The sequence below is a fragment of the Canis lupus genome, chromosome 6 (assembly GCF_048164855.1).
Source record: "Canis lupus baileyi chromosome 6, mCanLup2.hap1, whole genome shotgun sequence".
Classification (NCBI taxonomy): Eukaryota; Metazoa; Chordata; class Mammalia; order Carnivora; family Canidae; genus Canis; species Canis lupus.
Genome location: NC_132843.1, coordinates 66,555,978 through 66,570,237, shown reverse-complemented (window position 1 = coordinate 66,570,237; position 14,260 = coordinate 66,555,978). Strand labels below are relative to the sequence as shown.

Sequence of the window (14,260 nt, the reverse complement as noted above, 5' to 3'; positions counted from 1 at the left end):
TTCTGCTTCATGTGATAGTGATAGTGTGGTCAGTATAATGGAAAAAAAATCATAAGCCAGGATTTGAAACCTGAGCTGTCTCCCAGCTCTGACTTTGAGTGGTGGTGTGGCCCTGGGCAACTCTCTACATCTCTGTACCTCAGCTTCCTCACCTATAAAATGGCATGGCTATACCATTAAGATTCCTACCCATTTGAGTATTCTTTGCTGTAATGACTTTCAGTTCAGACCAGGGGGGCCAGTGGTGGCATCTGGAGGGTAGCATTCTGGGAAGATGCCTCCCCTGGGCACCTGGCACAGACCCCAGTGCATAGCGGGTGCTCATGAAGCACCGATTGAGTGATCTGGATGCAAGGGTTTCTCTGAGCATGTGACACTGCTCAGTGCCAAGGGGGCATGTGTGTGCCACTTGTGGTCACTAGGGGTGTGGTTTGGAACGTGGGTGGGGAGGAGGCCAGGGATTCAGGTGTTGGGAGTCATGGCTGGAAGAGAGACAGTGAGCAGATATCTCAAAAAGGTGGTAGGTTTGGGCCCTCTCACATTGGACAGTCTGTCCCCCAGACCTCAGACTTGCCATGGGAACTGTTTTGGATTCTTTAGTCCCCCAAATCCTCTCTGCACATGCTCTTCCTTTTGTCCATAATCTGCTCCCTTTCCTCACCTGGCAAGTACTGCTTAAATAAATGCAGCATAATACTCATCTCCTCCACAAAGCCCTTCCAGCTCCCAGATGGGCTTTGGTGCCCCTACTGTAAGCTCACACAGCAATGGGGCCTACCTCAATCACAGCCTATCGTGTTGCATGGTCAGAACTGATGCTTTTCCTGTTTCTCCCATGAGGAGGATGTGGACTGAATCCAGCGCATTGCAGTGTACCCCGTGCCTGGCACAGTGCCTGGCACATGGTAAGCTCTCAGTATTGACTGAATGAGTGTGTCTTTCACAGGGAAATCTGGCCACATCCTCCTTGGCATGGAAAAGGAAATGAGGCTCAAGGACGCTAGCAGAGGCACCTGATTCCACACTTGTTTCCCAGATCCTGCGCTGGATGCATGCATTAGGAAAGGAGGAAGGGGCCTATACAGGGGTCCCAGTTCTCAAAGATAGGCAGCCTGTGGCTGATCCTGGGGAGAGAGTGCGAGAATCAGGGCAGCAGGTGGTGGGTGGCATTTCTCCAGAGGAGTCAGGACACTGAGGAATGGGTAAGATTCTTTCACCCGAATGGGAGAAAACTGGGAGAGAACAGCCAGCTAAGGTGTCTGCGGCTGGGGCCCAGAAAGATAGCCTTTGGAGTTCTCCTCTCCTTGTAGCGGTACCCGGGGCCATTCATGACGTTGCATCTAATCATTTGTTTAACCTCTGTCTTCTGCACTGGACTGTGAAGTTCATGGGGCAAAAATCAAGTCTATTTTACCTAACTTACCTCTGGATACTCAGCACTTGGCGCTCAGCCTGGTCCACAGCGGATGCTCCTGAGCTCAGCGATCATTTGCGGGGTGCCTGCTGTGAGCCAGCTTCTGGGCCGGACCTGGGACCTGGGACCTGGGACGGAGCTGTGGGGCAGCCCCAAGCTTTGACGTCATTAACCTCTTGCTTTTCTCTCTTTCTCTCGTGCTCCCCTCCCCCACCCCGCGCAGAGCAATGTTCTGGGATGGTGCCCGAGATGCGTGGACCGAGCCCAGGCCGCAGGCTGCCCGAGCCCGCCCCCTGCCCCGCCGCGGCCGGGAGCCCTGAGCCCTGGGCCGCGGGCCGCCGCCGCCACGTCCTGGCCCTGCCTGAGGAGGAGGCATGGAGGCCCCAGCAGTGCTCCCTGCTCGAGGCCGACGCCTCGGACGAGGTGGGCATGCTGCCGGCCTCCCCGCGCGCCGCCGCCTCCGGCGTCGACAACTTCTTCCCGGTGCAGGAGGGCGAGGGCGCGGGCTGGGAGGGCGGTGCGGCCCTGGACGCCGGCGCCGGCCCCTTCCTCCCGGTGAGCCCCGAGGTGATGAAGCGGCGGCGCGGGGGCCTCATCGAGCAGCGCGACATCATCAAGGCCCACGAGGCGCACAAGATGCAGAGCACCCCGCAGGCGCGGCGCAAGGAGTGGGAGTGAGTACGGGAAGGCGGCCCGCGGGCGCCCGGGGCGGGGAGGGTGGCCCGGGGGTCGGTGCCTTTGTCGCTGCTGCCGCTCAAGAGGCGCTTGACCCCTCGAACGAGGCCCCTGGGGTGAGCCGGGACCTCGCCAACCAGCTGTAGGCTGCGTCCCACCGCCCTGAGGCCTACCTCCATCAAAAGGCCGCAACCCGCCTTCCCCTCCAAAACATCCGTAGTTTGCTAAGACCTGGGGAAGGAGCTGTGGTCTGTTCCACACTCTGAGCCTCCCTGGAAAGAGGGGTTCTGTAAAACCATGGAGAAGCCACCAAAACACGAATCATCAGCCTCATCTTAATTCTGGAATTGTAGCTAAACGTACGCTTGCTAATGTCATCCTTGGGGTGATGATTACATTTTGGGGGCAAGTCTTCAGTGGTGGAAGAGCTCATGGCCCCCATAGCTTTATGTCTGATCCTTTAGGGTAGAGCAATCTGTCTTAGACTGCCTTTAACTCAATTCACGCCTATGGAGAAGTTGCGCCTTATTCCAGTGTCCTACGTTAAAGGAAGAGCATATTGCATCTGATTCTCATTTGGTGCTCCACGTGTATACCCCACCTAGGGGCTTTGTTTCATATTTTTGGATGTCAGTGTATGTTCTGCATGTTTGCATGTCTTGTGGTCTGTATGTCTTTAGGTTGTTGAGTTGTTGGATGTCATTAAGTGCAAAAAGACTAATAATAGATGTTTTTTTTATGGCGGTGGTTATGGTAGAGTTTACCTCTCTGGCCTCATTAGACATTCTGGGTGGTGCAAAGTGGGGTGGATTAGCTGATCTCTGGAGGTCTTTTCCTATGGATGTCACAATGTTTACTGGTTCGTCATCCATCCATTCATTCATTCATTCATTCAGCGGGCCCTGATGTGTGCCAGGCTCCTGGGATTCAGAGAGGAGTCAGGCATCTGGCAATCAACCTTCTCTCCTGTTGTTCGCGTCCAAGTACTGTTAGTCTTTAAAATCCTACATAGCTCTAAAAGCCAGGCAACATCCTAAGCACCCATATTAACTTATGTTAATCCTTAACATAAGTTATGAGGTAGATACAGTTATTATCCAGATTTAACCAGTGAGGCACAGAGAAGATAGGTGACTTTCCCAAAATCATTCCAATAATAACTATGTTGTTACTGTGATTTGATGATTTGGACTCTGGCAGTCTGGTTCTAGAATCCATGCTTCTATTCACAATGGCACAGTGCCTTTCTTTCCAATTCTCACAGTACTTAAAGTCTATCTCAACCACCAATTGAGATGCCATGACAAGAGCACTGGCTTAGAGGTTGAGACATTTGGGTCTAATTCCCAGGGTGATCTAAATAGTGGTATGATGTTGAATCTAGTTAGTGGTATGACATTGAATAAGTCACCTCATGGCTTCAAAAAATGAGGAGGTGGCCATTTGAATATCACATGGCTCCGATAGTATTTCTTTGTATTCAGAAGTACTGTATTTCTCTGCACCTCCGTCTTGTTTTCCTGAGAGGATTCTGAACAACTCCAGGCCAGAGACTATCTTACACATTTTTCGTGTCACTCAGTGCCTGTCATATGGCCTAACTCAAGAATTCCTACAACACTCACTGAAAAACTAGCTTCACCATGACAAGCAATGCATACGTAACTCTTTATCTTTCTCTAAGTTAAACTTTTGCTAGTTGGGAGGTATAAAAGTCTAGTAGCAGCGACCTTCTAGGAGTCATGGTGGGGTTGGTTGAGAGACTATGCTTTCACCTAGGAAGGTCCACGAGGAGGTGAAACAGAGCAGATACATCAGTGGCTGGGTGGTGGGGGAGGGGTTGTCAGCTTTCCTGAGTGTGGTTGTGGAAGAATTAAGGAGGAGATACCAGGGAAGTAGGAAGAAAGCCATAGTGTGGGGTACCTGGGTGGCTCAGTTGGTTAAGCATCTGCCTTTGGCTCAGGTCATGATTTCAGGGTCCTGGGATCGAGCCCATGTCTGGCTCCTTGCTCAGCAGAAAGTTGTTTCTCCCTCTGCCTCTCCCTCCACTCATGGTGCGCTCTCTCTCTCTCTCTCTCAAATAAATAATTAAGATCTTAAAAAAGAGAAAGCCAGAGAGTGAAGAGACAAAGAAGTAAAGAGAAGTATCTGTTCAGAAGGAAGGAGTCATCTTCTATAGAAGAGGTTGTTGAGAGGTCAAATAAAATGAGGATGGAGAAGGGATCACTGATTTCAGCAATATGGAGGTGACCGTAAAGGTTGCAGTTCAGTAGGATTATGGGGCCAGGGCCCAATTGGAATGGGTGAAGAGAAAATGAGAGGTGATAGAGACAATGCTGCCCCACTGCCTGCCTCTTAATGCTCACAGCCTTATCACTGCAGCCCTTATGGAGACCTCCATGGTTAATAACGTCATGCCTTTTTCCTTGCCCATCTAAACTCCATCCTCATATGGCTCTACATGCCTTAATCAGACCCACTTCCTGCTCCTTGCTAGCTCCCAAACCCTAATATTTTACTGTCTGGAACTCTTGTTCCATCATCAGAAAAATCCTCTACGTTTTTCTAACCTTCTCGGACATTCCCTTCATGTCCTTGGTACGTGCATCTCCCCCAAGAGCATGGCTTGATCGGCAGCTGCCTTATATGGTAGCCGCCTTCCCTCCCAAACTTCCTCACACTCTTGAGCCTGAAGCTGGGGTAGGTGTCTCCTCATTATTGCTTCTGGACCATTATTCCTCATGCCTGTTCTAAAATAGCAACTTTGGAGCTTATGGCATCATGCAATAGCACCTGCTGCTTCTTTTTGTAGCTATCTGCAGACTCCTAGGCCAGTCCTCTTTATTCCAGAAGACTTTAGCTCTTGGTTTATTGCCTGTCTCCCATCTCTCCTCTTGCCATCAGTCTTAGTGATTTTCATATCCACTTAAATGACCTCTCCTAGACACTGGCCTCTTAGAGGCTTAAATTCTTCTCCTTCATGGTTTTGCCTCCATCTTTGCAGCTGAGACCTTACTTCCATGACCTGCCCAGACCTTGTAACTGCCCTGCTCCATAATCTCAGTTTCAAGCATCCTACTCTCTGACCACCACCTCTTTGTCCAGTTCACTCCCTCTAATAATTAGTTCCCAAGATTCTTTAACCTCACTGGCATCCACAAAACAGCGATCGTATTACTTTTTTTGCTACTCCCCTCCTCAGTCATGTCCTCACTTCTCATCTTATCAAATTAAATTCCACTGTAAGCACCAAAAATACTTTCCAGAGCAAAATGGTGATGTCAGTCTTGAGGTCTCCTCTTACCCTCCCAACCCTTTCTCCAGCCAAGTTCTCAGAGCCAGTCATCAGCCAGGGGCAAGAATGCTGGATGCCTCCCAAGCTGCTCTTGTCTCTACTTCATGCTTCCTCATCCTTGTTTACACCTCAACATCCTTGCCCCTCCGTAGCTCCATTATACTGGTCTAGCTGGACTCCAACTGTGCTTAAATCCCACTTGCTACCTATTCTTCCCTTGCACTTGAGCAGTAGAACATTGATGTAGAAAATCTCGCAGCTATGCTTACTGGTCTCGCTATAAATCCGTGACCCCATACCTCAAGTTGTCCCTTGGTCTTGCTCAGAAATCCTGCTACTTTTCACCTTTCCATTCACCCTCACACTCTTTTAGAGATTACTAAATTTAGAGATACTTTCCTCTTAATTCTCAAACCCCAATATCTCCAGCCAGCCTTTTCTGAGCTCATAACTGCAACTGCCTTCCTACTTTACTGGGAAAAGAGCAGAAGTCAAAGAAGCTTTCAGGTGTTCCAACCACTGTATTGGCCATCCACTGCATCTGTATCCCTATTCCAGGCCTTTCCTTCAGTTTCTGTGGACCAACTACTCATCATGCTCCATGTGGAGGTCTAGAGGTAGAGTGTGATGAGCCCTTTTGTCTACATTCTCTGTCTCTGGTTCCCTCTGGAATGGATTGAAATCAGGCCTTTGTCCCAGTAAAGCAAATATCTTCCTTTCACCTCTTTTGCTGGTTTCCTCTTCCTTTTTCCAATCCCCAAACATTGGGGGGCCCAAGGCTCCATCTACCATCTCTCACCAACACTTACTTCCTGGTGACCTCACTCAGTCCCAAACCTTTAGAAACCAGTGCAGATTGGTGACTCCCAAATTTGTATCTCTGGCCAAGACCTCTTCCCTGAATTTTAGATGCCACATACTTAATCAGCACCTTTACTTTCACATCCATAGGTATCTCAAGCAAAATCTGTCCAACAGCAAAATACCAATTTTCCTCAAAATCTGCTTTTCCTTTGGTCTTCTCTTTCTCAGTAAATGGAAGCTACATTCATTCTTTCTGTTGCTGGGGCCAGAAGCATTGGCATCATCCTGATTTCTCTCATACTGACATCCAATTCTTGCCAATCCCCATCAGTTTTCTCTTTGAAATGTGTCAGATCACATTTTATCACTTTTGCCACTATCTCTGTCATCTGAGTCACCTTTGATATGTATTTTTAATAGACACTTAAATGGTAGACACTTATATGGTACTTACTGGATACCCAACACTATTCTTTTTTTCTTAGAGATTTATTTTATTTGAGAGAGACAGTGAGCATGGGAAGTGAGCAGAGAGAGAGGGAGAGAGAATCTTAAGCTGACTCTGCATTGATCAAGGAGCCTGATATGGGGCTTGATCTCATGACCCTGAGATCATGAGCTGAGTCAAAATCAAGAATTGGATGCTCAGTCTATCCCAGGATCGACTCCCACATCAGGCTCCCTGCATAGAGCCTGCTTCTCCCTCTGCCTGTGTCTCTGCCTCTCTCTCTCTCTCTCTCTCTCTCTCTGTCTCTCATGAATAAATAAAAAAAAATCTTTAAAAAATGGGATGCTCAACCAACTGTGCCATCTAGGCACCCCTACCCAGCACTATTCATAATTCTTTAATTTATTTAATCCTTGTCACAATTGAATGAGACCAGTATTATTATTATCCTCATATTAACAGTTGGGGCACAGAGAGTTTGAGTAACTTGTCCAAGATGATTACTGTAGCCACTCTTTTTTTTAATTTTTATTTATTTATTCATGAAAGACAGAGAGAGAAAGAGAGAAGCAGGCTCTATGCAGGGAGCCTGATGTGGGACTCGATCCCAGGGCTCCAGGATCATGCCCTGGGCCAAAGGCAGGTGCTAAACTGCTGAGCCACCCAGGGATTCCCAACTGTAGCCACTCTTAACTAACTAGCCTCCCTGCTAGAGTCTCCTTACCCCACTGAAGCTAAGGATTTTTCTTTGTCTTTTTTTTTTTTTAAAGATTTACAAAGGAATTGGAAAGATAGTATACATGAACTCTCCATAATAGAGTCTTCAGAAATTTATCACATCAGTCCTCTGCTCAAGCCCTCTAGTGGCTCCCCGTGTCCCACAGATGAAGTCCTTAGCATGGTCTTTAAGGCTTTACATGATCCCTTCCTCTACCATTTGGACCTCCCCCCACCCCCAAACATGCACAGGTATCTTTGGCTATGTTCCTTAATCTCTTCCCCACTCATTCTGCTCCACCTGCACTGGTTCTGTGCCATTCCTTGAATGTGTTCAGATCATTCCCATCTCAGGGAATATTTTTGCTGTTTGCTTTTGCTTTTGCTGTTCCCTCCACCTGGAATGTTCTTTCCCCACAGAAGACTTGCATGACTCCCACTCACTTCAACTAGGTCTCTGCTCAGAGAAACCTTTCTGATCACCCTAGGTAGCATAGCATTCCCCCACTGTCACTCTCTTTCTCTGTTTATTCTCCTTTTTTTTTTTATCACAGCCCTTCCTGTTGTTATACATACACACACACACACACACATGCACATAAAGACACACACAAATACATTATATATATATCACATATATATATAATGTAATACATATATTACATCACATATATATATCACATATATAGTAATCTATCTCCCTCCACTGAAGTGTAGGCTTCTTGAAAGGAGGGACTTTATTTAATCTTAAGAGTATAAGACAATGTCTTGTATGTAGTTGGCTCACAATAAGTATTAGTTGAATGAATGAGGAAGTAAATGCACTGAGGGGAATTGATACCCATTCCAGTCCACTAGCTTCTGGGGAAAGAGGTAGCTGAGTTCCCTGGGTTAGCTGTGTGGTTCTGCAGGTTGTTGACTGCCCACGGCCCTCCAGTTGAATAGTCAGCAGAGGAAGTGGGGAGTCTGTTCTCTGCCCTCCTGCTCAGGACACTGTGTCTACTTAGTGCATCTTGGAGAGATGGAGCCTTCTTTCTGTCTCAGGCCTCTGTCTTCTCCTGACTTACATAGAATCATCCTGACACTAAGACCGGGGCAGCCTAGTCCTTTGTCAAGAAATGGGTTTGCTACAATAGGAAGTCAGGAAGGTTTCTCTGTCGGGAGCCCTGCACTTCCTGCTCCTCCCTCAGCTCCAGCCTCCCCCTGCAAGGCCTTGTCCACCGCCCACACAGCTGACAGCCTATGGCACACATAGCAGCTTTACAAATCCTGCCTTCTTGGCACTGACTCAGGAGCCTAGTGATGCACGAAGCTGACTAGAAACCAGCCTGGGAGGTTTCCAGATTTTTTTGCCTTTGGCTGGGTGAACCAAATGTGGTAGGGGGAGGAGTTGAGAGGGCAGAGAAGACCTCAAGGAAGGGGACAGAGGATAGGTGATTCAAATGAAGCAGAATTTCTTGTGCAGAATTCTGTTTTCCAAAGAACCTATTAAAAGGTTTGCTCAGGCCTAGTGTAAGGGCTACGAGGACCTCTTGGGCAATGCTAACTATTCCTCGTGGACTGAATTTTGTAGCTTTATAAAGGCATGAAAGCATGTTTTACTCATACTTTAAAAGAATTCCTCCCAGCTTATCAAATGTTTTCATGTATACTATCTCATCTGACCCTCACAAGGACCCTGTGGACTAGCGATTGTTATTATTCTTTTAAGAGAAAAAAAGGAGTTGGGGGGCTGAGGGAGAGGGAGAGAAAGAATCATAATCAGGCTCCACACCCAACACGGAGCCCGACAAGGGGCTCAATCTTACAACCCTGAGATCATGACCTGAGTCAACATCAAGAGTCAGATGCTTCACTGAATGAGCCACCCCGGCGCCCCTGGACTAGCTATTATTATTCTTAATTTATGGAGGAGAAAAATGAGTCCCAAAGTCCAAAGTGGTGCTAGGTAAAAAAACCCATGTCTTAATAATGACTGTCACCATTTGTTGAGCACTGGCTATGTGCTAGGTGCTTTGCATGTATTATTTATTCTAATGAAAATCATAGGTACTATTATAAAGAGTAGAAACATTTCATATGGGACTATTATTGCATATGGATTTGGAAGAAAGGAAATTATGTGTAACTTAAGTCTGCGTAGGTTGGTACAACATACTCTAAAAAGAGGGAAGCAGTATTTCCATAATCATAGTACTTATCACACTATATTCTAATTGCCTATTTACATGTCCGTATCCCCCACTAGACTGTAAAGCACAGAAGTCTGTCTGCTTCCAGTGGGTCTCTCATCACTTGGCGCAGTGTCCAGCACACAAGAGACACTTAATAGATATTTGAAAAATGAAAAAAAAAAACCCTCATGATTTTATACACCAGATAACTGGCTTGATGAGGTTATGTGCCTTACCCAACATCACATAGCTAGTGAGGGTTCAGTTCACCCCAGGCCCTCTGACTTCAGTGCCTACCTCATTTCATTGATGCCTTCTGCCCATAATAGTATCCACCTGTGGTCTTTACACAGTGGTAGACAAGTGACAGGAACCTAATTATACTATTTAGGGCTGATTCTTGCCATGCTACTTGTAAACTATGGGACCTGGCCAGGCTGTAACTTCTCTGCATTTTTAGAGTGAAAATGAGTAATAATACCTTGCAGGTCTGTTGTGAATTTGGACCATGTTTACTAGATTATGTATGCTGCTGTGGATCCTCAAAATACTGGTGAACCCCAGGGTTATTCCTGGACTCTACTCTGTCTACACGGTCTCCCTGGGTAACCTCAACCAGGTCCACATACCTGAAGATGATCCCCAAATATAGATTTCCTAAGAACCTTTGACTCTTGTAGCCAAAGGGGAGGCTGGCAGCTTTACATTATCGTCTAATCAGCATCTAAAACTTAACATGGCTAAAGCAAAAGTCTTGATTCTCTCCTGACCCAACCCAGACCCCCCCATTCTCAGTAGGTGGCACCACATCTACCCAATTGCTCAAGCCAGAAACTTCTATTGTCCTTTTATTACTCTCTTTCCCTTTTCTTCCACTTCCAATTAGTTGGTAAGCCCTGTCAACGTGTCTCCCAAACATTTTCCAAATCTGAACACTTCTGTGTCCCTGGTGTTACCAATCTCTTCCGAGCAACTGTCACTTGGGCCATTGCCAGGGCCTCCTAATTGGCCTCTCTCCTTATATCTTTGTTTTTCTGTGATCAGGAATGTGGCTGTTCACATAACAGACAAGGGCATTTTAAAAGGATGTAAACCAAATCATGCTTCTGTGATGTAACTTCCTTCTGCACTCAGAATAGAATCTGAGCCCCTCTCCCTGGCTTGTAAAGCCTTGTAGCACCTGGCCTTGGGTGGCTCCTGACCTCATCATGACAACTCGTTCCCTTGTTCCTTACTCTCCTGCCCACTTTCAGGCCAAGCCAATGCCTTCTATGTTTCTGCCTTGTCCCCCAGCCTGCAGTGTTCTCTCTCCACATTTTTGTAAGGTTGGTCCATTCTTGTCCTCTAGACCTCAGCTTAACTGATGCCTCCTCAAAGAGGTTAGTCTTCACCACATAGTTTAAAATAGACATCTTGTAAGTCTGGGTCCCATCACCCTGCATGGTGACTGTTGACTGCCTCTCCACAACAAGAGTGGAAGTGACACACTGCTGTGTCTATTCCATAGCCTCAGTTCCGGGAGCAATGCCTGCCATCTAGGCTTTCAGCGAATATTTGTCAGTGAATGAATGAATGAATGAATGCCCAAGGAACAGTTGGTATGGTAAATTATGATCTGGATGCTTCCCTTGCCTCTGATAGCACCAGTCTATATAGTCTAGGGAGCTCAGGACACCAGGGGCTGTAGATCTCGACTGGGTCAGCCCCTGTAGCATCGAGCCTCATGGGCTGTGAAAACCCAGGCTGGTTAGATTGCAGGTTGTTGGGGGTGCTGTCTTCCTTCACACCCCCAAACCATGTGTTATTCGCCTTGGGAAAAATACTCAACCTTTCTAAACCTCAGATTCAACCTCATTTTCCTCCTTTGCTAGACTGTGGATAGTCACCTTTCTGACTTGTGATGAGCACAGAGAGTACTTAGTCCAGTGTTGGGTTGTTTTTTCCCCCTTGTGTCTGATTCTTCACCTTCAGGAGCCCATCACTTGCTGTCCATAGCAGAACATCTGTTTGCTAACACCTGTTGGTGCACAGGCTGTAGCCAGGGTTGCCGTCAACTGTGTATGTCAGGCACCCCTCCGGCGATGAGATGAGGAAACATATGGTCCTGACACGTGGTATGGAGACAGGACACATCAGCCATTGTTGGTATTATTGGTATTATTACTGTTATTACCACTACCACTAACTATCATCATCTAGAGTAGCTGCCTTCTTTACAGAAGAGGGCATGAGGGCCCACAGGGCTGAGTGACTGTTGGTGCTTTGCACGAGTTGTTCTGCTGATTGTAAGCTCAGAGGGCTGCAGGGAGTGACAGGCTCTGAGGAACCAGCCCTAGAAGCCACACCTTGTTCTCTCCTGTGTCCCGCCACCCTGCGGGCCAGCAGGGTCAATAACTCAAGTGTCTAACCACATCCTCACCAGCTTTCATGCCACACCCAATGTTGCAGGCCAATTCTTTTGGAAACACATGTCCCAACCTTGAAGCTTTCCCATTGGGTTTTAAAAACCAGTGGATGGGGCACCTGGGTGACTCATATGGTTGAGCATATGCCTTTGGCTCAGGTTGTGATCCCAGGGTCCTGGGATCAAGTCCCGCATCAGGCTCCCTGCAGGGAGCCCACTTCTCCCTCTGCCTATGTCTCTGCCTCTCTCTCCGTTTCTCATGAATAAATAGATAAGATCTAAAAGAAAAAACGGGATACTTGGGTGGCTCAGTGGTTGGGCGCCTGCCTTCGGCTAAAGTATTGATCCCAGGATCCAGGATCGAGTCCCGCATCAGCCTCCCTTTGAGGAGCCTGCTTCTCCCTCTGCCTGTGTCTCTGCCTCTCTCTCTCCCAGTCTGTGTCTTTCATGACTAAATAGCTCTTTAAAAGAAAGAAAAAAGAAGCCAGTGGGCACCAGTTTTGCTCTGAGCTCTTTGAAAGGCAGCTAACCCCATGCAGATCCAATCAGGCTGAATGGGCTCCTCATTCCACAGGCGGCCACTTGCTGGTAAAAGCAGGCATCATTTGGTTTGCCTGAATGCTAGTGTCTATAAGGAATGTCACTGCCAGAAAGGCGCATGGGCAGAGTTTGTTCAGTTAAATAGGAAAGCGTTGTTGACTGATCTGGTATTTTAATACCATTTAAACTTGTATGCTCTTAGGAGGGGCTGGAATTCTTGAGGCCACTGCAGTACCCACCACTCCCCCTTGCCTTAGACAAGTAAGTTCACTTACTAGATGACCGACCGTCTTGACTGAGGGCACCTGAGTTTGTAGTGTCGCTGAATCTCACCTCTGTACTCAAAGAGGAAGCATTTCAGGCTTGTAGGGTTGTAGTATCACAGACTCACAGAAACCAGAGCATAGTGCCAACGGAATACAAAAATCACGAAATTTCACACCCTGTGCTGTCACTAGCCAACAATAAGCTTGAGGACCACAAGCCAAGTAAGGACCTATAGCATGTACCCTGCCTTGGAATTCTGAGCAGAACAGGAAGCTGCTGAGAATCCAGAGACTGGGCTCCTCCTGGGAATTGACACAATTTGGGTGAATGCATAGAAATTTAAGATGGGCCCTTTGGGGAAATGTCAACACACATCCTTGAAATTTTTTTGGTCTGCCCTCCAGAGATTTGAAAATAAGGGTCTCTTTCTATGTATGGTCTCTAATGACTTTTCTTTTCCTACATTTTTCCTCCTGCAGTTCTCTAAACACTTCCCCTAGAGAATTAGGCTACGGGGATACGCTGGGTGGTGAGTGGTGAGCCGGAGCAGTGCGGTTGCTATGCAGGTGCCCAGCCCCTCGCTCAGTGCCTGGTGATGCCCACCTCTCAAAGGGAATGAAGACATGACATCTCTGCCTCTTGGCCAAAGCCACTGGATGCCCCAAGAGAAAACAGGATCCTTTCACCTTCTCCAGTGATGTCTGAAATCAGGGCTTGGGGGGGGGGGGGGTCAAATGTTTCTCTGCTGTCCCAGCTCTTCCCTTGCAGGCCAAGCCAGAAAGGAGGACTCATAGGAGATTTAGTGTGACTTTGCAGCCTGGTTTTCAGTCCTGGCTGTGCCCGGGGGGGTTCATTTGATGCCCGTGCTTCCTTTTCCAGCTCCATCAGTCTTGTCCCCGTTTTGGGGATGGGGATGCCGGTGAGCCAGTCTCCCCCTGCTACCCCAGTCTTGACCACCTCCACTATGCTGGCATGGGCCATGCCTGAGTGTCTTCAAAAGGAGACTGTTCAGCGTCCTGAACTGTTAAGATCTGAACAGTACTGCCTCCTGCCTGAGTCACCCTTTTGAAGAAAATGGGAAAAACAATGCCCTCTAGTGCCAGCTGCACGATTCATCACACTCCCTTTCTTGAGATACTTGTTTCCTGTTCTATGATGCCCCCGAGTGGTCAGTTCTGTGTACTGCAGCCACGGTCTCTCGGAAGCGTTGCAGAACGCTGTGCGGCTGGAGTGGGCTGGAGCAGCCTGGTGGTCACCGTCATATCACAGGTAGGGACACTGAAGCCTGAAGACAGAGCAGGGTGAGAGCCCTGAGGATTCTGGTTCCAGGCCAGCACTACCATCTCTCTCACCTTCCTGCCTGGCCTTTCCATCCAGTAAGAGCTCACCTGCACACATAGCTGCAGATGAGTCAAGGGTGTTTTTCTCGTGGATGTGGTAGGATGAAGCTGCTTGTAGAAGATGAAATACTTGATGCTGAAGAATTAAAGTCTGAGCATGTGCACGTGCACACACATGTGCA

The 14,260-nt window shown here is 47.8% G+C and overlaps 1 protein-coding gene across 10 annotated transcripts in view; it reads left to right on the top strand.

Moving 5' to 3' along the window:
• Positions 1 to 1,726: 1,726 nt before the first annotated feature.
• CACNA1E (calcium voltage-gated channel subunit alpha1 E) overlaps positions 1,727 to 14,260 on the top strand; it is a 387,895-nt gene continuing 375,361 nt past the window's right edge. For 2 of the 10 annotated variants that reach the window (XM_072831014.1, XM_072831009.1), the window contains exon 1: positions 1,727 to 2,088. In XM_072831014.1, the coding sequence (XP_072687115.1) occupies positions 1,844 to 2,088 (245 nt within the window). In that variant the 5' untranslated portion in view covers positions 1,727 to 1,843. The remainder of the gene's footprint in view (positions 2,089 to 14,260) is intronic. The other 8 variants (XM_072831018.1, XM_072831008.1, XM_072831013.1 and 5 more) reach the window with 8 other exon arrangements.